The sequence below is a fragment of the Heterocephalus glaber genome, unplaced genomic scaffold (assembly GCF_053883595.1).
Source record: "Heterocephalus glaber isolate CG9 unplaced genomic scaffold, H.glaber_assembly_v1.0 deba00001497, whole genome shotgun sequence".
NCBI lineage: Eukaryota > Metazoa > Chordata > Mammalia > Rodentia > Bathyergidae > Heterocephalus > Heterocephalus glaber.
This window is the reverse complement of record NW_028258320.1, coordinates 45606675-45629746: the sequence shown is the minus strand read 5'-3', so window position 1 is coordinate 45629746 and position 23072 is coordinate 45606675. Positions and strand designations below refer to the sequence as shown.

General features: G+C 34.9%; 1 protein-coding gene across 1 annotated transcript in view; it reads right to left on the bottom strand.

Annotated features, from left to right (window-relative positions):
* Nucleotides 1–23072, bottom strand: part of Cc2d2b (coiled-coil and C2 domain containing 2B) — a 112029-nt gene that overhangs the window by 12252 nt on the left and 76705 nt on the right. Inside the window, exons 25-29 of the mRNA XM_087185004.1 lie at nucleotides 12690–12786; nucleotides 6386–6484; nucleotides 2718–2900; nucleotides 2355–2552; nucleotides 1009–1098 (exon numbers count right to left, since the gene is read on the bottom strand). Coding sequence (XP_087041130.1) covers nucleotides 1009–1098; nucleotides 2355–2552; nucleotides 2718–2900; nucleotides 6386–6484; nucleotides 12690–12786 — 667 coding nt within the window. The remainder of the gene's footprint in view (nucleotides 1–1008; nucleotides 1099–2354; nucleotides 2553–2717; nucleotides 2901–6385; nucleotides 6485–12689; nucleotides 12787–23072) is intronic.

The following is a 23072-nucleotide window of genomic DNA, read 5'->3' as shown; positions in this document are numbered from 1 at the left end:
TTGTTTGGCCTCTAGCATTTTTCTTATAAAAATGGAAATTTTCATATAAAACTCTGGATTTCTGGCTTCTGTTGAAAAAAAATTCCAACCATTTTAGCTCTAATTCAGACCCTCAAACACTAGATAAGTGTGAGTACTATCAGTTTCAAATGAAAGTTTTCCTTTGTTAGGATCCCATCATATTTGTTTTCTAATTAAAAATAATTATTGAATGCTTACTAAATTTAAAGCAGTGTACAATTTGTTAATAGAAGAATATAAATAAGGACAAAATCTCCTACCTTCAAGGAGCTTACAATTGCAATATATGTGTACAGAATGTAGGTGTAGGGTCAATACATAAAGAACTAAATATAATCTAAAGTGAAATGGAAGAAGTGGTTGCCAAATTTAGAAAAAAAAATAGGATACCCAATTAAATTTGAATTTCATATAAATGTCAAACAGATTTTTAGTATAAAAATGCCCCCAATATTGTACAGGACTTATATTTTACTTGGCAACTAAAAGTAACTTTAATCCAATTTCTAAAGAAGAGCAGTGCTATAAAAGTTCTTCATTTAGGTGGAGGAGATTGAGGAAAGCTCTTGGGGAGTGGTAGTGTCTGCTTTAAACTTTGGAGCCTGATAAACTCTACATGACAGGCCATATCATTCTCTGTAATATGTCACAATAGTAAACTTCTGAATTTTTCATTGAATCAAAATATTCATGAGCTACCATTTAGAATGTTGAAAATATTTTTGGTCTTCATGAATTCTTTCCATAGATTGCAAAGCCAAAAATGATGTGTACAATTATCAAATACTTTTAAGTCTTACAGGGCAAGGTATTATGCCATACATAATATTTTTTTAAAGAAAAGAAAAGCTGGGCTGCGGATTTAGCTCAGTGGTTCCGGCGCCTGCCTCTCAAGCGCAAGGTCCTGAGTTCGATCCCCGGTACCAAAAAAAAGAAAAAGAAAAGCAAGTAAGAAATGCCTTTTAACTATAATATATAATTTATTACCTCTGATGTCATCCATATGTCACAACCATCATTGTCATCCAGCGTATCAGGCATAAAAGGAATCAGAGATACGAATCGAGCAATGAGGTCCTACAATAATATTAATATTCATTGAGTATATACATCACTGAGCAGTATTTTACAATCATTATTCCATCTAGCATGTACTACAAGCTTATCAAGTAGACACTATTATTATTCTAGTTTTATAGAAGCAGCAGGAAGCTTAGAACAATAGAATAACTTGCACATGATCACATGGCTAAGGTAATATTTGGAATCTGTGAGGGCTAAGCCCACAGCTAGCTTTGCTCCAGAGGGTATACATTAACTGTTATATTTTCTATAATAAGTTATTAACTTTAAATATTATAACAATATTTATCAACATTAAACATGTACTTTAAAGTATGGCTGTTACAAAAATTTTTAAATGTGTTGAAGAATAGCAAAGGTTGGATTTGCTTTTAGGTTCAAAAACTGTCAATTCTTTCTCTTAATATAAACTTGTTACTAGCTGCTGCATTTAGAGATAGTGGTACAGCCTGCTTTCTCATACAATAGAAGTTTTACAAAGGAAATTCCCACTAAAGTGCTGGAGACAAGGACTCAGACTAAGGTAAGAAAGGAAAAAGGAATACAAACATACAAACAATAAAGTAACATTAAAGTTCATTAACAATTTAATTAATGTCCAATAGCTGCCATTTCTACATGTGTTTTTTTTTGTTTTGTTTTGTTTTTTGAGACAGTGTCTCACTGTGTAGGCCTCGCACTTATGGTAATCCCCCTGCCTCAGCCTCCCTGAGATTACAGGAATGTGCCACCATGCCCAGTTGATTTTTTTTTTTTGAGACAAAGTCTTGCTACATAGTCCAGGATGGTCTTGAACTATGTAGCCTAGGCTGACCTCAAACTCACAGCAATCCTCCTGCCTCAGCCTCCTGAGTGCTGGGATTACAACTTTGTACCACCACCATGCCTGGCTTTCATGATCTTTTATGCTGATGACTTAATGCAATTAATATATATAACTCACAATCCTTGACAAGCAAGGAGCTAGGATTTATTATTTTAAAGATAGAAGTCTGAGAACACTGTTATCTCCTGGGACATTGAGAAGAAACTCACAACTGAAAAGCAGAGTGTAGAAAAGGCAACATAAATCGGGACTTTTGATTTTAGTTTAAAGAGTCTAGCTAGGGGAGCTTTGTAACTCACAAATAATATAAATTGTCTGAGGGCAGTCAATTGAATAGATTAAATCTACATAAATGAAAGGTATAGTAATTCTTCATAGATGATCATCAATCAGAATGAACCTGTTAAGAATAATTGTAACTTACAAGTGTTGCGTTAGAATCATGAAGAAATACATCTAGAAGTTGTTGAGGTGGATTTAATGCCTTGATATATCTCGTTACTAATGTCTGTATCCCTTCATCATTAAAAACAGTAGTTATGATTCTTCGGTTGGGAAACATTGTTTTACAATTATTTTTAAAAACCTGTGCTCTCTCCAAAACATCTACTTGATCTGAAAACTAGAATCAAATTTAAAGTATTTCAATATTGTACCATATTATTCCCACAGGAAAATACCAAGAATCAATGTCTATTTTTGCCAGATTTAAAATTATTACTGATTTTTAAAATAGTTTATACTCTTCTGATGACATATCTAAAAGTAATTCGGTGTAAAAACCTACCTTGTCTAGTTTTGAATTATAGGTAACATACGGTATCTGTGGTTCAATGGTAGCAAAAATATTTATGAAGGTACATTCTCTTAAATTCTGTCCATTGTAATCTTCTTTTGGAGATAAATAATTCTTACTCCAAGTATATCCAAGCAAAACTGGTGGAATATTTACTTGAAATGTTCCACTAATCTGAAAGAATGTATCATGCATGAAGGGAAGGAGGAAGTGAATTACAATAATAACAACTAATGGTTAATTGAGCACTTACTATGTGCAAGGAACTGTGGCAAGTGCTTAACACAGATTGTATCATTCAATGGAATAAATACTGCCCTTATCTCCCTTTATCTCTGTGGCTCAGAGAGTTGAAGCAATTTGTGCAAGATCAAGGAAACAATGAGTAGTGGAGCCAGGATTACAATCCAGGTTTATCTGCCTTTGAAATCCATATTCTTTTTTTTTTCCATTTAAAATTTTATTGGTTCAGTTTAGATTTACATAATGATCACATTCAACATAGGAAATTTGTACCTTATGTGATGTATCTTGATTCCTTTTTCCCCTTTCTCCTGCACTCCCTTCAGCCCCTCTTCCCCTTCCTTATTGACAAAAGCTCTGTTTCCAGTTTTTTCTTCTTTTCTCATTTTTTCTTTTTCCTTCTTTCCTTTTCCTCCTCCCCTCTATTTCTCCCTTCCTTTTGAACAATTTTTTCTTACTTCACATTGTTTATTATATATTTTGGTCCCTATTTACATTTTCAGTCCCTTACACCAGAGAGACAGTTATATTTACATGTGAATCCAATTTATTTCACTTAAGAGTATAGCTTCAAAGTACATCCATTTAGCTATAAATGTCTCAAGTTTATCCTTCTTTATGGCTGAGTAGTACTTCCTTGTATAGAGAAATCACATCTTCTTTATCCATTCATTGGTTGATGGGCATTTGGGTTGTTTCCAAGATTTAGCTATTACAAACTGTGTTGCTATAAACATGGGTGCACTACTACATAATATACAGGCACTTCTACTTTCCTTTCCTACTTAATATTCATTCTCTCCTCCTTTCTTACCAACAGGGTTAGTTGATAACATGACAGCTGGATAGTGGCCATATCACATAAGTAAGATGCAAGAAGTCTGTCGGAGGTTTTTTCTTTTTTCTATCTTTCTTTTTTTGTTTTTGTTTATTTGTTTGTTTTTTGGATGAAACCTAGGGCCTTGAATTGAGCTACATTTCCAATATTTTCTGTGTTTTATTTTGAGACTACTGTTTTGGTCTTGCTAAGTTGCCCAAGGCGGGCTTGAACTTGAAATCCTCCAGCTTCAGCTGCCTGAGTGGCTGGGATTATAGTCGTGTCCAACTATGCCCAGCAGTCTGTTGAAGTTTTCTGAGGAACTATCTGTTTTTCTGATTTAAGCACTGCCAGTATTTGCTTAGCATTGCTACAGCACAGATATGACGCTGGAATTGCAGTGAGCATTTTGGAATTATGAGGATGAAAGCCACCTGTAAGGACAGTGGGACATAAACACAAAAGCAGCTTAGATTGGGCCGGGGATCTAGCTCCGCGGTTTCGCAGCCTGCTGCGCATGCGCAAGGACCCGAGTTTGATCCCCGACACACCCCCGCCCCCCCCAAAAAGAGCTTAGATTGTTGATGATGTCCTTGAACTGCTGGACTGGCATCTTAACTCTTTAGATAAGACAGATAAACCTTTTACCTACATCAGCCATGGCTAGTTAAGCTTTCTGTTGCACATGACCTAGTCCACATGATTCATTCCTTTTCACTCAAATGCCCTCATTTGTTTGAGAAATTCATCTCTAGGGGCTTGATTCAAAAGTTATCTCCTAAGTAAAATCTTCCCTGCTCTTGCATTTTCCTCCTCATTTTCTTGTTATCTTCCACCAAACTCTCTGAGTTCCCCCAATCTTCCTTTAGCCTAGTAAAGTGTACCTATGGTATGTTCTTACAGTACCTATCTCATGCCTCTGCTAAAGCATTTCACATTGTAGCAAAATGTTAGTTTTATTCCACATATAGTGAACTCATTGGGAGAGAAAATTCATTTCTGATTCTTCAAATCTTGAGTGGTTGGCATAGCCTCAGAGATGTCAGGTACCTTGCCTCAGGTCAATCAATAAATAGATAACAGAGCCTAAAATGGAGTTTAGGCTGGAGTTTTAATACTTTGCTGTTCATGTAGGCATATATATATATATATATATATATATATATATATATATATATAGTGTGTGTGTGTGTGTGTGTGGTACTGGGTATTGAATCCAGAGCCTTGCATGTGCTAGGCAAGCACTGCACTCTACCACTGAGCTACATCCTCAGCCTATGTAAGCATATTTTTACTACATAACCCAACAACAGGGATCTCTGAAGGTCTCACAGAGACCAATTCTAATCATCAGTCTCACTACTATCAATAAACAATGACGATACATTCAAGAGATGCAGATGAAAACAGCACTGAGATTCCACCTCACCCCAAAAAGAATGGCTGCTATCAAGAAATCAACAAATAAAAAATGCTGGCGGGGTTCTGGGGAGAAAGGAACCCTTCTCCATTGTTGGTGGGAGTGCAGACTGGTGCAACCACTGTGGAAGTCAGTATGGAGATACCTCAGAGAACTAGGACTAGAGGTCCCACTTGACCCAGCTATTCCCCTGCTGGGTATCTTCCCAAAAGAATTAAAAGAATCATACCACAGTGATATATGTGCACCCATGTTCATAGCGGCACAGTTTGTAAGAGCTAAAGTTTGGAAGCAGCCCAAGTGCCCATCAACTGGAAACTGGATAAAGAAAATGTGGTTTTTTAATAAAATGGAGTACTACTCAGCCATAAAGAATGAAAAACTAGAGTCATTCATAGCTGAATGGATGCACATCAAGGCCATCCTCTTAAGTGAAATAAATAGGACACATGTGTAAATAATGAATCATTTCACTACTGTGAGAAACTAATAGTGTAAACAAGGGTTAAAATGATTAAAGTGAAGAATTGATAATTTGAAATAGGAAAAAAGGTCCAAAGATGAAGGAGCAAAGGGAGGGGAAGAGGAAAGGAAAAGAGGAAAAGGAAAAACTATGAGGAAAGAAAAAAAAAAGGAAATGAAATCTATGTAAATAGGGAAGGGCAGAGGGGGTGGAGGATGCACAGGTAATGGGGGGGGAATAAGAACCAAGATATATCATGTACAGTTACAAACACCCAATGATAAATGTAAATGAACTGTATACCCAAAATGTACCGATAAAAGAATGAAAAAATAAATAAATAAATAAATAAACAACGATGATAAGCTGAAATTCCTGAGATTCATTATTAAAAAGCAACACCATTAATCAGAATGGTTCATGAATCTGGTTGACAAAACTCTTACATGCAAATATGAATGTTGCTTTAAGATGAAAGACTAGCCATTTTTTCTCTGTAAACACCCTAAAGATATAAGAAATTTGTGAGTGTCCTTGTTCTAGAGAGGTAAAAACCTTCAAACACTCCAAAGCCCTAGACCACTCTAATAAGGGATCATTTTTAACTAAATTTCCAAGCTGCCAAATATGGAATCTGATTCAAAGACAACAAAAAGTGTTTCTATTAGCCAGAAGTCAAAATTTAGAACGATTAATAGACAATCATTTTCTATTACCTCAGATTGTTGCAAAAGAGCAGAGAAAGGGAAAACAATGGAACCAAGCCAGTTCTTTCTTAGATATGAGTGACCACTACAGCTCTTTAGACAGCGATCCTATTAAAATAAATTAAAATTAAATGTATTAAAATACATTTTATATTATTTAATATCATATGAGTAGTTTTACAAACTCACAGGTAAGTATAAAATATTATTCTCTTTCTATTTGGGCTTTTAAACTATCTTTCTTTTTGAAAGAAACCAAAAGAAAAATAGAAAATACATTTTTTTCTTCTTAATTTCTTAAAAAATATAGTTAATTAAGGTAAAAACATTATCTGTTAAGTAGTTTATGTCATTCACAAGTAAAATGCATGACAAGACTAGCACAAAGTACAGGAGAGGGGAACGGAGGTGTTATAACATCCCATTTGCACACTATGTATATGTTAAGTGGTACTGTAGTATATAGTGGTAGACTGTGGCAAATTAAAGAATATATTATAAACCCTATAGCAATACTTAAAAAAGAAGTGAGTGATGGGGATAAAATGAAATTATAAAAGTACTCTCTTGATCCAAAAGAAGGCAGGAAAAGAGGAATAAAGAATAGATGGGATAAGCAGAAAACAAATAGGAATATGGAGCTCAGTCAGTCAATGATTATATAAATTGTAAACAGAAATACATTAAAAGGTAGCAATTATCAGAATGGATAAGAAAGCAAGATCAACTATATGCCATCTATAACCCCATATTAAATATAAAGACGTATTATAAGTACATAATATTTGTACATAATATTTGTACTTTTCAGTGAGGTACAATATGATGTTTTGATTTATGCATTCATTAGGTAATACAATTCCATTTCTATTAAATTCTATAAAATGTAAACCATAATTACAGAAAACAGATCAATAGTTGCCTAAAGTGGGAGACAGATGGGAGGAGGGAGGCGGGAGATATGGCAACTGGGCAGGGATAAACTTTTGAGAGTAATGAATATATTCATACTCTTGATTGTGATGATGGTTTCATGGATATATACACATGTCAAAACTTGTCAAATTATTATATGCAGATTATTGTTTACTAATTTTTTTATATTAGAGGAAGTGTGAATAATGAGGAAAAGCAAGAATTAGGCATAAAAGGGATTGGTACTTACTACCATCACCACCACCCTCCCTTCGACAATACTCTATGATCCAGTCCATTTTAAGTCACTTAACATTTTTTATTTTGTCAACAAAAGGCCAGAAATGGGAAACCTCTGGAGAAAATGGAGAAAGAATGACTAAAGTTTTTTAAAAGCTCCCCAAACCCTAATTCCCACCTTTAGTTCCCATTGTCTTTGAGCATCTGGAACCCTTCTAACTTTTTATACTTGAGAAGTTACCCCTTCCATTACCAGGATCTTTTAAATCTGGAGGCTGGCCTGAAACAACAAAGCTGAGCAAGGAGGACTGTGTCATTTTAGTCTAAAAGACAGCAGACACACTTACTAGCTTATAGCAATTAAGGCTTTGAACTTTTGACTAGTGTCAACTCGACTACATTACTCTTTCCACTTCAGGTTCCAAGGATGGTGTAGGCTTCATAGGTTTATCTTGTCTAAGGCTATACATTATACCTCTATTGAGGTTCACTTTAAAATTGGTTTAATATGGGTCTTCTCTGGGAAGCAATTAAAAAATTTTATTTGAAGACTATCAGTATGAATTATATATTTAATTAACCTTTAAGGAATCAATATAAAAACTGTTTATATTAAATGACAAAGCAAAATTTAATTCCCGAGCTATAATGTGTATGTGCTAAGTCTGCAACATAGTCTCATAGACTGAAGCGGGTCCAGACACTGATGGTTGAATGGTTGAAGTGAGGCTGTCATTATTGAACTATTCCTTTAAATGACACATATAAGTGAGATTCATATATTTGTATAATTTCTCCATCCCAACCCTTTCATCTTTGTCAGAGTATTTGATTTTCTTAGGAACAACGCAGCTTGCCTGATGTGTCACCTTACCTGGCTACTAGGATTAACACCTATGTGTATTAATTAATTAACTGACAACCATAGAATTGGGACCAATGGCTTCAGAAATGAACTGTGGATTAGGGCCCCACATACACAATACAATTGGTTACAATGTAATAAAACTAGAATTTAAAACCAAAAATGTACATTAAAACTTCTGAAACAGTAGAAAATGTAAAAGGATAGAATTTAAAAACTATTAGGTCAGGGCTGGGGATTTAGCTCAGTGGTTCCAGTGCCTGCCATGCAAGCGCAAGGTCCTGAGTTTGATCCCCAGTACTGAAAAAAAAAAAAAAAAAAACTCAAAAAAACACAAAAACTATTAGGTCAAAGATGAAAATGTAGTAAAAATATATACAGAAAATAATGAAAAATAAAAATAATAGATAATTCAATATAAAAGATATATTCTAAGATGTTTTTAGTGATAGACTACTATTATGAAAGGGCAAGAGATTAAATAAATGAATCATATGGGCCGGGGATTTAGCTCAGTGGTTTCACCGCCTGTGCAAGGGCCCAAGTTTGATCCCAGGTACCAAAAAATAAAAATTTTTTAAAAATTAAATAAATAAATAAATGAATGAATCATTCAACATATTTGACCAAAATAAGTACAGATATAGTCCTGAAGGCATTGGGAGGAAGAAAATAATACAAATACAAGCAGAAACAAATGAATTATAAAATACAAAAAGTCAAATACAAAAATAATTTTAATAGTGGGTTCTTTAAAATTTAAGCAATTTTGTTTAATCAGAGAAAAAATTTAAGGTATGTCCTAAATTTAATTACAAGGGCTGGAGGATGGAGGAGAGGAAAGATGATAGGTGAGATTTAATCAACTAAAACAACTACAGGTAACTACAGGTTGAATAGAACAAGACTATTTTATACCCTTATGTGCCACCTCATTTTGCTTAAACCCTAAGCAATCTAGAAACAAGATTCCTTCTCCTTACTTTCCCCACTTTGTATGATCTCTTCTTATCTTCAGCTAATGGCGGTTCAATGTGAATTATATGCATTCTTTCCCCAAAATATTCATTATAAAATACTCAGCCTTTGTTAGGCCCCTGAGGACATTTTCCCAACTCCTACCTACCCTGGTGTTTTGGTTGCAGCAGGACCTTGTTCATCTCAGGACCTTGGTCTTTCTTTCTGGCTACCAACTGTAATGGTTCAATAAACCCCCTTTTAAAGAGGCCCCTTATAAAGAGACACTTATAAATTAAAATTTTAAAAATAGACACATTGGATAGTTATAAATGAGAGGTGGGTAGATCAAAAATTATGTATGTCAAAAATTATGAGATATGCTGAAAATGATATGCTAATAAACTTGAAAATCTTGAAAAATACTAATCTTTCTTTCTTTTAAAAAACATTTAAACCAACATTTGAATATTGGATTAAAGTTCTTTTTGTAGCTATCAGCCAGTTTATTACAGTTTCAGTTAACAGAAGTTGCATATCTGGAGGGTGCTCCAGGATGGCTTTGCCAGCTTCAAATGTAATTTAGCCCAGCTCTTTCATTCTGAGTGTAAAAAATAGACTTTATGTCTGTGAGCCATCAAGTCCTCAGCTTTCTGTTGGCATATAACTCATGAAGGGGAGATCCGTGGGAAGTAAGGAAGAGTTGATAACAGGAAGAAAAAATACAGGAGAAGAAAAGGGGAAAATTGAGGCATTTCTGGACAAAATAATCATCATTGATAAACCAAAACCTGGGTTCTTCTGAGTGGTTATTGTGGGGCTCAGCTTAGATTTAATGTTTTATGAGAAAATGGAATGTTTTGGTCCATAGTTACCCTGCTCAGTCTGTGAGAAAAAGCCCTTTCCTTTCCTAAATAGCATGTCAACATTGTCACAAACAAGTCTGATATCCAAAGTATGTGGGTCTTATTCTAACAAGAATGCAAGAATTTAATTTTTAAAATTTATTTATTTATTTATTTAATTTTGCTGCTGCTGTTGCCTGTGGCCGTCAGTTTCCAGATTCTTCAGTCTTTGAACACAAACTTGCACCAATGGCTCTCCAGGGGCCACTCAGGCCCTCAGCTTTGAACAGGGCCTGTATCATTGATCTCTTATGTTCTGAGTCTTCCAACTTCTTAAGCTGAGAAGTTACTGTTTTCCCTGGCTCTCCAGCTTGAAAATAGCCATTGTGGGGCTATTTACCCTCTGACTGTATATGTTAATCTAATAAATTCCCTCTTATAGTTATATATATTTTATTGGTTCTGTTCCTCTGGAGAACACTAATACATTTACCTACACAGTTATTTATCACAAGAAAGTAGGCACAGTGGATATTTATATTTTTAGTGCCAACTTCTGTATGAAGGAAACTAACATTTATTTCAGTGCTTAATATGGTAGTAGGTATTATGTTAGAAACTCTCACATATGTATGAAGAAGACGTTCTGTAGTTAATTAATTAATTAATTATTGGTTTTTTGGGGACAGGGTCTCACCATGTAGTTCAGACTAGCCTTGTACTCACCATGTAGGCTAGGCTGGCCTCAAACTTGCAGCGATCCTCCTGCCTCTGCCTCCTGAGTGCTGGGATTCTAGGAGTGTGCCACCACACCCGGCATTCAGTAATTTTAGAGACAACCTTAAATAGACTAAATTTTAGTCCTAGAACTAACTTGGTCTTTTTCATAGAAGTGGTATATTTCCTTTATTCAGATAAGAAATATGCAGCCTATTTTTTCTTTCTGTTTTGACTACCAGGAAGCTCTCATTTATATGTAATGTTAAACTGCAAATGAGTTGTCATATGTCTGATTTTGCTGCAATTTGCCTCAAATTCTTTTTAGAAAGTTGTGGGTAGAGATACTGGATTTTTTTCCCCTTACATTCAGCTTTTAATGAACTAGAATGATAGTTTTTAAAACAAGTATGCTAGCCTATAATGAATTATAGTATATACAGTAATTTAAACATTTAGAGCTATATATTATACTGCAAAAGCAAAGCACAACACTCATCATACTCATTATTGGCTGTGTACACTACCTCCCAAAATGAAAATACAAAACAGTAAACTGCACCTATAGTTTTATATATTTATATCTAATATATAGAACATATATATAAAATATACATACATTTTAGACATTTTCAAATAAATCTTCATCATTATCTCCAAAAGAAATTTATAGCAAGAATACTGAAGGAATGAAAGTCAGATAAACAAAAAATTTCTCACAAAGTTCATTATCAGTGATACAGCTTAATTTACCTTTAAGTCATAGCTAAAATGATTATAAAAGCTAAGTACTTTGTATAACTAATTATCTGTTTAATGGAAAAAATTGCTAAATTTGTTCTATAGAAAAATGCTGAAGGCCATTATCTCACTTATGTTAAATGTTTGTCTCTGGTTTGAGTAGCAAATGAGCTCCACATGACAGCTGAGTTTTGAAAAGGGTACTGCAAGCTCCCAGAGATGTATCCTTAGCATATGAAAATAAGGCAGGGACCCACACCACCTGATTTGCATACTATTCCAATACATTCCATCCAAAATATTTACAATTCAAGCGTTATGAAAGCATTTCAATGACTGAATCTCCAATTTGTTCATTTTTTCAATTTCCATTGAATTTTCAATAGGATGGAGGAAAAGTCAGACACATGAATATGCTACCATCTGATTGGAAGACAGCTTTGGCTCATTTCTAGGCTAGCTTCATACAGTGCTAGTATATAAGAATCTTTCTATGTACAATCTTGAGGGGTGCAGCATTGGCTTCCTAAGGAACTTTCAACAGTTCCATCATTTGGACTGTTAGCACATCTCTAGGTTATTCTCCACTAACAGAAAGCTGCAACCATGGGCATAAGACCCACAGGGAAAGAGAGTGTCTTGGTTTTCAGAATTTCCATGACATAAATAAAGCAGACACTGAAGACCTGGAAGGTAATTAAAGCAATAATTAGTAGAACAATAGCTTTGTGGATATCCAACACAAACATACCAAGTATGGCATCTGACTGGGATTTCCCAGTATTGTACAAATGTTAGCAATATCCTTTTAGAGATATTGAATTTAAAATAAATTTACTAGCTCAGTGGCACCATGCCTGCCTTACAAGAGCAAGGTCCTGAGTTCAATTCCCAGTACTGCAAAATAAATAAATAAATAAATAAATAAATAAATAAATAAATAAATAAATTTACGAATATGTTTCTAGATTTCATTCAGTTTAATCTTCTTAGGATGATTTCAATATTGATTATTGTAAATACTGTACTTTACCTTATGTTTTTCAATGATCATTTCATCAAAAATGTTGATATATATATTATCTTTTATTTTAGATAAGTTTGAGAAGCTATAATCATGTCCTGGTGAGCTGCAAGCAAGAAAAACATACATAAATGCTTTTTTCTAAATCCATTTATTTTCTAAGGGCATTATTCATAAAAAGCAATAAGATTACCTCTGTTATTTTCTTTTATAAAATTTTAACTTAAAAAAAGATATGTACTGAGTCGGGGATTTAGCTCAGTGGCACCATGCCTGCCTGGCAAGTGCAAGGTCCTGAGTTCATTCACGGTACTGGAAAACCAAACGAAACAACAAGGGCTGGAGATTTAGCACAGTGGCAACATGCCTGCCTTGCAAGCACAAGGTCCTGTGTTCGATCTCTGGTACCGGCAAAAAAAGGAAAATATGTACTTTGAAGACTGGCTGTGACCTCCCATTAGAGCCAGCATGTGCTTTGTAATATACTTTGTATCTCTCTTAAAACAAAAAAAAAAAGGTTAAATGTCAAACTGAAAGACTTTCACTACAGCCATCCATTGCAAGTCAACTGTCTGGAGTATGTTGCATTAAGATTTTCCAACTATCTTAAATTCAGCTATTTCATATATCTATAGTCATATATCTGTCACATATATATTTTATATATTCATATATAAAATGTCTTTTGCTCTGAGTTGATATGACTGTTTAACCACAGAGTTTATTCTCTTTCTTATATTTATTTTCTTCAACTAAAATTTGGGATAATGGAGTAACATTTAATTTTGCCAGCTCTTGGCTGATGGCTTATTTGATTAGTCATATTTTGGAGTTAAATGAAATGATGGTATATATCATGAACAATGAACTGACACTGTCAGCTCCAGATTGGTATTGAATCTCCATCAACTATTCAAAAGTGATTAAAATCACAATCCTTGACAGTAGGTTATTTAACATAGGGAAACTGAAGCTCAGAGAAGTTAAATTACTTGCTCAAGGTACTCCAATTAATGAACAATAGAACTTTGATCTGAATATAGATTTGATAGACTCCAGAGACCAAGTCTTTTTACTATACAATTGCCATTCACATTATTTGTTGAATATTGTTGCTTAGGGAAACAAGTACTATTTCAAAGGCTCTCCTGCAATTTCTATAACTTTCTGAGTTCTATAGGCATGGACAATTGAAAAATACTAGTTGAGCCAGGGATTTAGCTCAGTGGTTCCAGCGCTTGCCTCACAAGTGCAAGGTCCTGAGTTCAATCCCCAGTACCAAAAAGAAAAAAGAAAAAAGAAAAATACTAGTTGAGTTTGAGAACAATTTTAAAATTAAGGATCCCTGAAATGGCCAAGTGATAAAATAATGAACTTTTCTTCCAGTATACTGTGTGAATAAAAACCACATGAAAATGAATAGTAATAAAATAGTAATTAGACCCTGGAGCTCTACTATGGAGAAGGAATTGTGGCAAATTTTAAGGTAAGTTTCGGTAGAATACAAAATGCAAGATAATGACAAAAAAACTTGTATAATTTAAGAGATGTACTAACTTGACCAGCTCAAAAATGGATTGAGGATGATTGACATCCTTCTGTTGAAATATTATTATAAATATGTATTGCCTCCCAGGCCCTATCCTAGGCATTTTCCACATGAGAAGAAGCCCTTGAGGAGCAAAGTATTGGAGCCAGCTCATTATTTTATCACTTGGCCATATAAGGAATTCTTAATTTTAAAATTGTTCTCAAACTCAACTAGCATTTTTCAATTGTCAATGTCTATAGAACTCAGAAAGTTATAGAAATCGCTGGAGAACCTTTGAAATAGTACTTATTTCCTTAAGCAACAATATTCAACAAATAAATAATATTCAAAGACAACAAAAAGTGATAGCTGGATGGTTTTGCTTAGCTGATCCACTAGGTTGCACTCTGTGTCCTTGGGTCCTCTCACTGTTATAACTGCAAGAATCTAAACAGTCTAGAGTCTTTTCCTTAGTTCACTATATGATTATTTATCTGTTTTATGTTCTCCTAAACCAATTTATTTAATATATTATATTCCTCTGACACTAATGTCTGTTAAATTTAAATATTTCTAAATATACATAAATATATATTTTACCTTTACAAATTTTTAAGCAAATATATTTTATATACTAGTTATTTAACATGATATAACATAATGTAACACAACGCAACATAATTAGCTTAAATCCATATTCTTCTTTAGACACAAAGAGCAAAAAGTTCAGGAAAGCAAAGATCAGAAGAAAAAACAAAACAAGAGGTCCAAGATCCAGACAGGGAGTAAAATAACAAGAATATCTATTTAGGAACTCTGGCCAAAGACACTGAAAATACAACTGAGTAGGTGTCAAACCTAGGACAATAAATTTGATTTCTGCTATAAGCAAAAGTATTGATAGTATTTGAACTGGGCCAGGGATTTAGCTCAGTGGTTCTGCCACCTGCCTCGCAAGCGCAAGGTCCCGAGTTTGATCCCCGGTACAAAAAAAAGGAATTTGAAGACAGTATCTGAACTAACAAAATTCCAAGGTATACTGTTCCAATAGAGTTTTCTCCTCGAGTTGAAATCATGACACAAGGAGGGTTTCCCTTTCCTTGCAATCCTTGGTTAGGGTCTGGAGGCTTTCAATTTAAGAAGTGGTGGGGCAGCTGGGATGTGAATGATTATCTAGCCTACTAGATATCATCATATATATGCATATGATTATGTAATTTCTGAATTCCTTTATTCTTTGTTGGTGGGGATGCCTATGCTAACATTAGACAAAGATATAAAAATATAAAATTATGTGAATAATTATGTACTGTCATAATATTATGTGAACTATGAATTATAAAATATTAGAAATGGTAAAAACTGAATTACAGAAAATCACATAGATTACATAAAATGACAGCCATATTTCTGGATAAAGAAAATGTGTTTTTTTAAATAAAATGGAGTACTACTCAGCCATAAAAAATGAGAAATTAGAGACATTTATAATTAAATGGATGCACATTGAGGCCATACTCTTAAGTGAAATAAATAGGACACACATGTGTTAATACCTAATAGTTTCTCTAGTGTGAGAAACTGAAAGTGTAAATAAGGACTAAAAGGTATAATAAATGTTGTGAAATAGGAAGAAAAGGGGCAAAGGGGAAGGGGAAGTGGGAAGGGTAGGGGAAAGAAAGAAGGGAATGGAATTAATATGAGAAAATGAAAAAATGGAAACAAAGTCTTTGTAAATAGGGAGGGATGGAGGGGTTGAAGGGAGGGCAGGGGAATGGGGAAAAAATAAGAACCAAGAGAGATTATGTAAAGGTGCAAATTTCCAATGATGAATGTCATTATATTGTATACCTAAAATGTACCAACAAAATTAATTTTTAAAAATGAAAGCCAATCTATAAGACAATTCTGATCTACATATATGAATAAGAAGTCAGTTTTCTCAGTTCTCAAGATAAAAATAGTCATATTATTGAAAAAGTCTTTAGATATTTGTTATGGTTTCCATCCAGATGTACCCCCAAAGCCTCATATGTTCATAGGTGGGGCTTTTGGGAGGTGATTGGATCGGGGTGCAATATTTATTAGTCCATTCTGATGAATTTGTAGTTAAATGTGATATTGGGAGATGAAGCTTGGTTGGAGAATGGGGTGTGGCCTAGAAGAGTTTATCTTCCTTCCTCCTCCTGATGGCCTCTCTGCTTTCTGCTGCAGTGCCATGAGCTGTTTCTCCTATGTCATGCTCCTTTGCCACGAAACTTAGCCTTGAAGGCAGCTGATGACTGAAACCTCTACAAACTGTGAGCCCAAATAAACCTTTCCTCCTTAGAGTTGTGGCTGTTGGATATTGTTTGCCTGCAATGAGAAAGTAACTAAGACAATCTAGAGATAACTGACCATGAAGAAAATTTGTATGCAGTAGTAAAGCACAGAAACATTAGAGGAAGTATATGCATTATTAGATCAGTTCTTGCTGGGTCATGTATGGTAGGTGTGTTACCTAACAATGTCAAGTTTATCCTTTATGGCAGAGTATACTTTATCGTATATAAAAACCACATTTTCTTTATCCATTCATCTATTGACGGGCATCAGGGCTGTTTCTAAGATTTAGCTATTACAAATTGTGCTGCTATAAACATGAGTATGCATATATCACTGTGGTATGATGCTTTGAACTCTTTTGGGAAGATACCAAAAAAAGCAATAGCTGGGTCAAATGGAACCTCCAGTTTCAGTTTTTTAAGGAACTTCCATATTGGTTGCACCAATCTACACTACCACCAACAGTGGCAAAGGGTTCCTTTTTCCCCACACCCTCATCAGCATTTGTTATTGGTTGATTTTTTGATGACAGCCATTCTTTCTGAAGTGAGGTGGATCTCAATGTTGTTTTAATTTGTATCTCTCCAGTGGCCAGTGATGTTGAACATTTTTTCATATACTTATTTGTTGTTTGAACTTCTTCATCTGAGAAGTGTCTATTCATTCCGATAGCCATTTTTGGACTGCGTCTTTAAATTTCAGGGGTCTGATATTTTTGAGTTCTTTGTATGTTCTAATTAGTCTTTTCTCTGAGGAATAGCCAGTAAAAATTTTTCCCATTTGGTGAGTTGTGTCTTCACTCTATTGGTGGTTTCTCTTGCTGTGCAAAAGCTTTTTAATATGATGTCTTTGTAATATTTCCTGTGCAATCAGGGTTTTGTTCATAAAGTCTTTGCCTACACCTATGTCTTCAAGAGTTTATCTTGCAGCAGATAAGTGTTTCTGTTTTTATATTTAGATCTTTGATCCATTTCAACTTTAGTTTAGTATATGGTGAGAGAATTAATCTTCAGCGTATACAAATCTAGTTTTCCCAGCACCATTTCTGAAAGAGGCTATCTTTTTTCCAGTGAAAGTGTTTGGCCCCTTTGTCAAAGATAAGCTGAGTGTGTTTGGAGTTGATTCTGCAGCTTCTACTCTATTCCACTGATTCTTAGGTCTGCCCCCACCATTGTACCATGGTGTTTTGTTGTTTTGTTAACAGTAGCTTTGATCGCTTCTCGGCCTTTTGGCTAAGATCAAGTGTAACAGTAGCTTTGTAGTATAATTTCAAGTCAGGGATTGTGATGCCCCCTGTCTTGGTACACAGAATTACTTTTGCTATTCTAGGCCTATTCTCATTCCAAATGAACTTTTGGATTGTTTCTCTCTAGTTCTGTGAGGTATGCTATTGATATTTCGATCAGGATTACATTAAATCTCTGTAACAGTTTTGGAATTATGGCCATTTTCTTTTCTTTTTTCAAAATTAATTTTATTAGTACATTTTAGGTATACAATATGACATTCATCATTGGAAATTTGTACTTTTACATAATCTCTCTTGGTTGTTATTTTTTCCCCATTCCCCTACCCTCCCTTCAACCCCTCCATCCCTCCCTATTTACAAACTCTTTGTTTCCATTTTTTTTCATTTTTAAACATTAATTCCATTCCCTTCTTTCCTTTCCCCAATCCCTTCCACTTTCTGTATACACCTTTTCTTCCTATTTCACAGTGTATGTTATGCTTTTTGATCCTTATTTATACTTTCAGTTTCTCACACCAGAGAAACTATTTGGTATTTACACGTGCCCTATTTATTTCCCTTAAGAGTATCGCCTCAATGCACATTCATTTAACTATAAATGTCTCTACTTTCTCGTTCTTTATGGCTGAGGAATACTCCATTTTATAAAAATAAAAAAAACCCTACATTTTCTTTATCCAGTCTCCAGTTGAAGGACAATTGGGCTGTTTCAAGCTTTAGCTATTACAAACTGTGCTGCTATGAACATGGGTACACATATATCACTGTGGTATGATTCTTTCAATTCTTTTGGGAAGATGCCAAGTAGGGAAATAGCTGGGTCAAATGGAACCTCTAATACTAGTTTTTTGAGGTATCTCTATATTGATTTCCACAGTGGTTGCACCAGTCTACACTCCCACCAACAGTGGAGAAGGGTTCCTTTTTCCCCACAGCCCCTGCCAGCATTTGTTATTGGTTGATTTCATAATAACAGCTATTCTTTCTGGGGTGAGGTGGAATCTCAGTGTTGTTTTCATTTGCAATCTTTTGAATGACTAGTGATGTTGAACATTTTTTCGTATGTTTACTTGCTATTCTTTGTTTGAGAAGTGTCTGTTCATTTCCCATGCCCATTATTGAATAAGGTCTTTGAATTTGGGGGGTCTGATTTTTTAAAGTTCTTTATAGATTCTAGATAGTAGACCTTTGTCTGAGAAACAGTTGGTGAAAATTTTTTCCCACATTGTGGGTTGTCTCTTTGTGCTGTTGGTGGTTGCACTTGCTGTGCAGAAGCTTTTTAACAAGAAGAGATCCCACTTGTTGATTGTTTGTGCTTCTTCACGTGCAACTGAGGTTTTGTTCATGAAATCTTTTCCTATGCCAATGTCTTCAAGAGTTGTACCTAAGGGCCGGGGATTTAGCTCACTGGTTTTGCAGCCTGCTGTGCAAGCGCAAGAACCAGAGTTTGATCCCCGGTGCCAAAAAGCAAAACAAAATAAAACAAAAGAGTTCTACCTAGCCTCTGTTCCAGCTGCTTTAGTGTTTCTGTTTTAATATTTAGATCTTTAATCCATTTTGATTTTAGTTTAGTGCATGGCGAGAGATATAGGTCTAGTTGTTTTTGTTTGTTTGTTTTTTGTACCGGGGATTGAACTTGGGACCTAGCACTTGCAAGTAGGCGGTGGAACCACTGGGCTAAATCCCTGGCCCTATAGGTCTAGTTTTAATCTTTGGCAAGTTGAAACCCAATTTTTCCAGCACCATTTATTAAAGAGGCTATCTTTCCTCCAATGAGAGTATTTGGTTCCTTTGTCAAAGATGAGGTGGTTGAGTGTGTCTGGCTTTGTTTCTGCATCTTCTAATCTATTCCATTGGTCCTCAGGTCTGTTTCTTTGCCAGTACCATGCTGTTTTTATCACAGTAGCTTTGTAGTATAGTTTCAAGTTGGGGGTTGTAATACCCCCTGCCATGTCTCTCTCTGTTATCTAGAATTGCTTTTGCTATTCTGGGTCTCTTCTTGTTCCAAATGAATTTTTGGATTCTTTTATCAAGTTCTGTGACGTATACTGCTGCAATTTCAGTTTGGATTTTCACTATGTTGATTCTCCCTACTGAAGAGGAGCAGGGTATGTCTTTCCATTTTTTGATACTGTCTTCAATCTCTCTTTTCAGAGTGGTGTAGTTTTCAGAGAAGAGGTCTTTGATTTCTTTTGCTAGGTTGATTCCTAGGTATTTCAGTCTTTTGGATGTTATTGTGAAAGGAATTGTTTGCCCTATTTCTCTCTCAGTGCTTCTTTTGTTCTTGTAGAGGAAAGCTATTGATTTTTGTGTGTTGACCTTATATCCAGCTACTTGACTGAATTTGGTTATTAAGTCTAGAAGACTTTTGGTGGAGTTCTTGGAATCTTCTATATAGAGTATCATGTCATCTGCAAATAATGACAGTTTGACTTCTTCATTTCCTATCTTTATTCCTTTTATTTCTTTCTCTTGTCTAATTGCTGTGGCTAATGTTTCCAGAACTATATTGAACAGGAGTGGTGACAGTGGATATCCTTGTCTTCCTCCTGATTTTAGTGTGAAGGATTTCATTTTTTGACCATTTAGTATGATGTTGGCTGTTGGTTTTTCATAGATGGCTTTTATCAGATTGAGGTAGAGACCAGCTATTCCAATTTTTTGTAGAGTTTTTGTCATAAATGCATGTTGGATTTTGTCAAATGCTTTTTCTGCATATGTGGAGATAATCATATGGTTTTTGTCCTTGGCTCTATTGATATAGTGTATTACATTGATTGATTTGCATATGTTGAACCATCCCTGCATCCCTGGGATGAATCCCACTTGGTCAGGGTGTATGATCTTCTTGATGATCTTCTGGATTCTATTTGCCAGTATCTTATTAAGGATTTTTGCATCTATGTTCATTAGTGAGATTGGCTTATAGTTCTCTTTTGGGGTTGGGTTTTTCTCTGCTTTGGGGATCAAGGTGATGCTTCTTTCCAGGAATGAATTCAGGAGTATTGCTTTCCTTTCAATTTCATTGAAGAGTTTAAAGAGTAGTTGCAGTAGTTCCTCTCTAAATGTCTTGTAGAATTCAGCAGTGAAGCCATCAGGACCTGGGCTTTTCTTAGTTGGTAAGTTTTTAATTATGTTTTCAATTTCATTGATTGATATTGGGTTATTTAGAGTTTTTTTAGGTCTTCTTCATTCAACTTTGGTAATTCATTTGTATCTAGGAATCTGTCCATTTCTTCTATGTTTTCCATCTTATTGGCATGTAGGTTCTCCAAATATGTATTATTGATCCTCTGGTTTTCTGCTGGGTCCACTATAATTTCATTCTTTTCATTCCTAATTGCATGAATTTTTCTTTCCTTTTCCTGATAAGGTTAGCTAAGGGTTTGTGAATTTTGTTTATTCTTTCGAAGAATCAGCTCTTCGCTACATTGATTTTTTGTATCATTCTCTTAGTCTCCATTGCATTGATTTCTGCTCTGATCTTCATAATTTCCTCCCTTCTATGAGCTTTGGGTCTGTCTTGCTCTTTTTTTCTAGAAGCTTGAGGTTCAGCATTAAGTTGTTTAATTCGGGTTGCTCTGTCTTCCTAATATGAGTATTCATTGCTATGAATTTCCCTCATAAGACTGCTTTCATTGTGTCCCATATATTCCAATATGCTGTATTGTCATTGTCATTTATTTGAAGGAACTGTCTGATTTCTTCTTTAATTTCTTCTGTGACCCATTGGTTATTCAGAAGTGTGTTGTTCAATTTCTATGTGTTTATGAAAATTTTATGGTTTCTTTTGCTACAATTTCATCACACTATGGTTTGATAATATACAGGGGATAATTTCAATTCCTTTGCACTTACTTAAACATGTTCTAGGAGTGAGTATGTGGTCTATTTTGGATCTCCAATTTCATCACACTGTGGTCTGATAATATACAGGGACAACTTCAATTCCTTTGCACTTACTTAAACATGTTCTGTGAGAGAGTATGTGGTCTGTTTTGGAGAACAACTGTGTGCAGCTGAAAGGAATGTCTAGTCTTTTTTGTGGCGTGGAACACTCTGTAAACATCTGTTAAGTTCATTTGTTCAAGAGTTTGATTGAGTTCTAGCATTTCATTGCTTTTTTTTTCTAGTTAATCCATCTATTTGTGACAGTGGGGTATCTAGGTCCCCCACTACTATTGTATTAGTGCTTATATGATTTTTCATATTGGTAAGTATTTGTTTTATAAAATTGGGTGCACTAGTGTTTGGTGCATAAATATTTATTATTGTTATCTGTTCCTCTTGGATTGTTCCCTTTACAAGGATGTAGTGTCCTTCTTTGTCTCTCTTAATCAGTGTTGGTTTGAAATCCACTTGATCTTCAAAGAGGATAGTTACTCCTGCCCTTTTTTGGGTTCCTGTCTCATGGACTATGGTTCTCAACCCTTTAACTTTCAGTTTATGAGTTTTTTTTTTAATTAAGTGTTTTTCTTGTATGCAGCATATTGTTGGACCTTGCTTCTTGACCCATTCTGCCAGTCTATTTCTTTTGCTTGGTGAATTGAGACCATTCACATTGATGGTTACAACTGATACATGTTGACTTATCATTGTCATGAGTTTGTCTTTTTGTTGGATTCTCCCCCTTTGCGTTTAATGTCTTCTTGTGCCCAATAGATTCATTTTGCTGGGCTTCCTGGGGCTGTGATCCTCAATGTCTTTTCCTAGGATACTGTCTAAAATTTTTTGGGAGGTTGATTTGGTATTCATGAAGTTCCTAAGGTGCTCTTTGTCATGAAAGTATCTTATTTCTCCATCAAGTTTGAAAGATAGTTTTGCAGGGTACATCAATCTTGGTTGGAGGCTGTTTTCCTTTTGGGCTTGAAATATGTCACTTCAAGCTCTTCTTGCCTTGAGGGTTTGCATTGAGAAGTCTGCTGTGATTCTGATGGGCTTTCCTTGGTATGTGATTTATTTCTTTTCTCTCACTGCTTGTAGAACTTTGTTCTTCTGTTGGGTTTCTGGAATCTTAACGATTATATGCCTATGTGTAGATTTGTTTTGATCAAGGCTAGTTGGAGTCCTATATGCCTCACTTATCTGTATGTCAAGTTCTTTTCCCCTCCTTGGGAAGTTTTCTGCCATCACTTCTGTGAACAGCTTTTTTTATGTCATCTGCACTCTCTCCTGTTTCTTCATTGACTCTGATCAGTCTTATTCTTCTTTGCATCATCTAGCAGCTGTTGGATTGATTTCTTGTGGTCCGTTACAATTTTAAAGAAATTTGTCTTTTCCTGGTCAC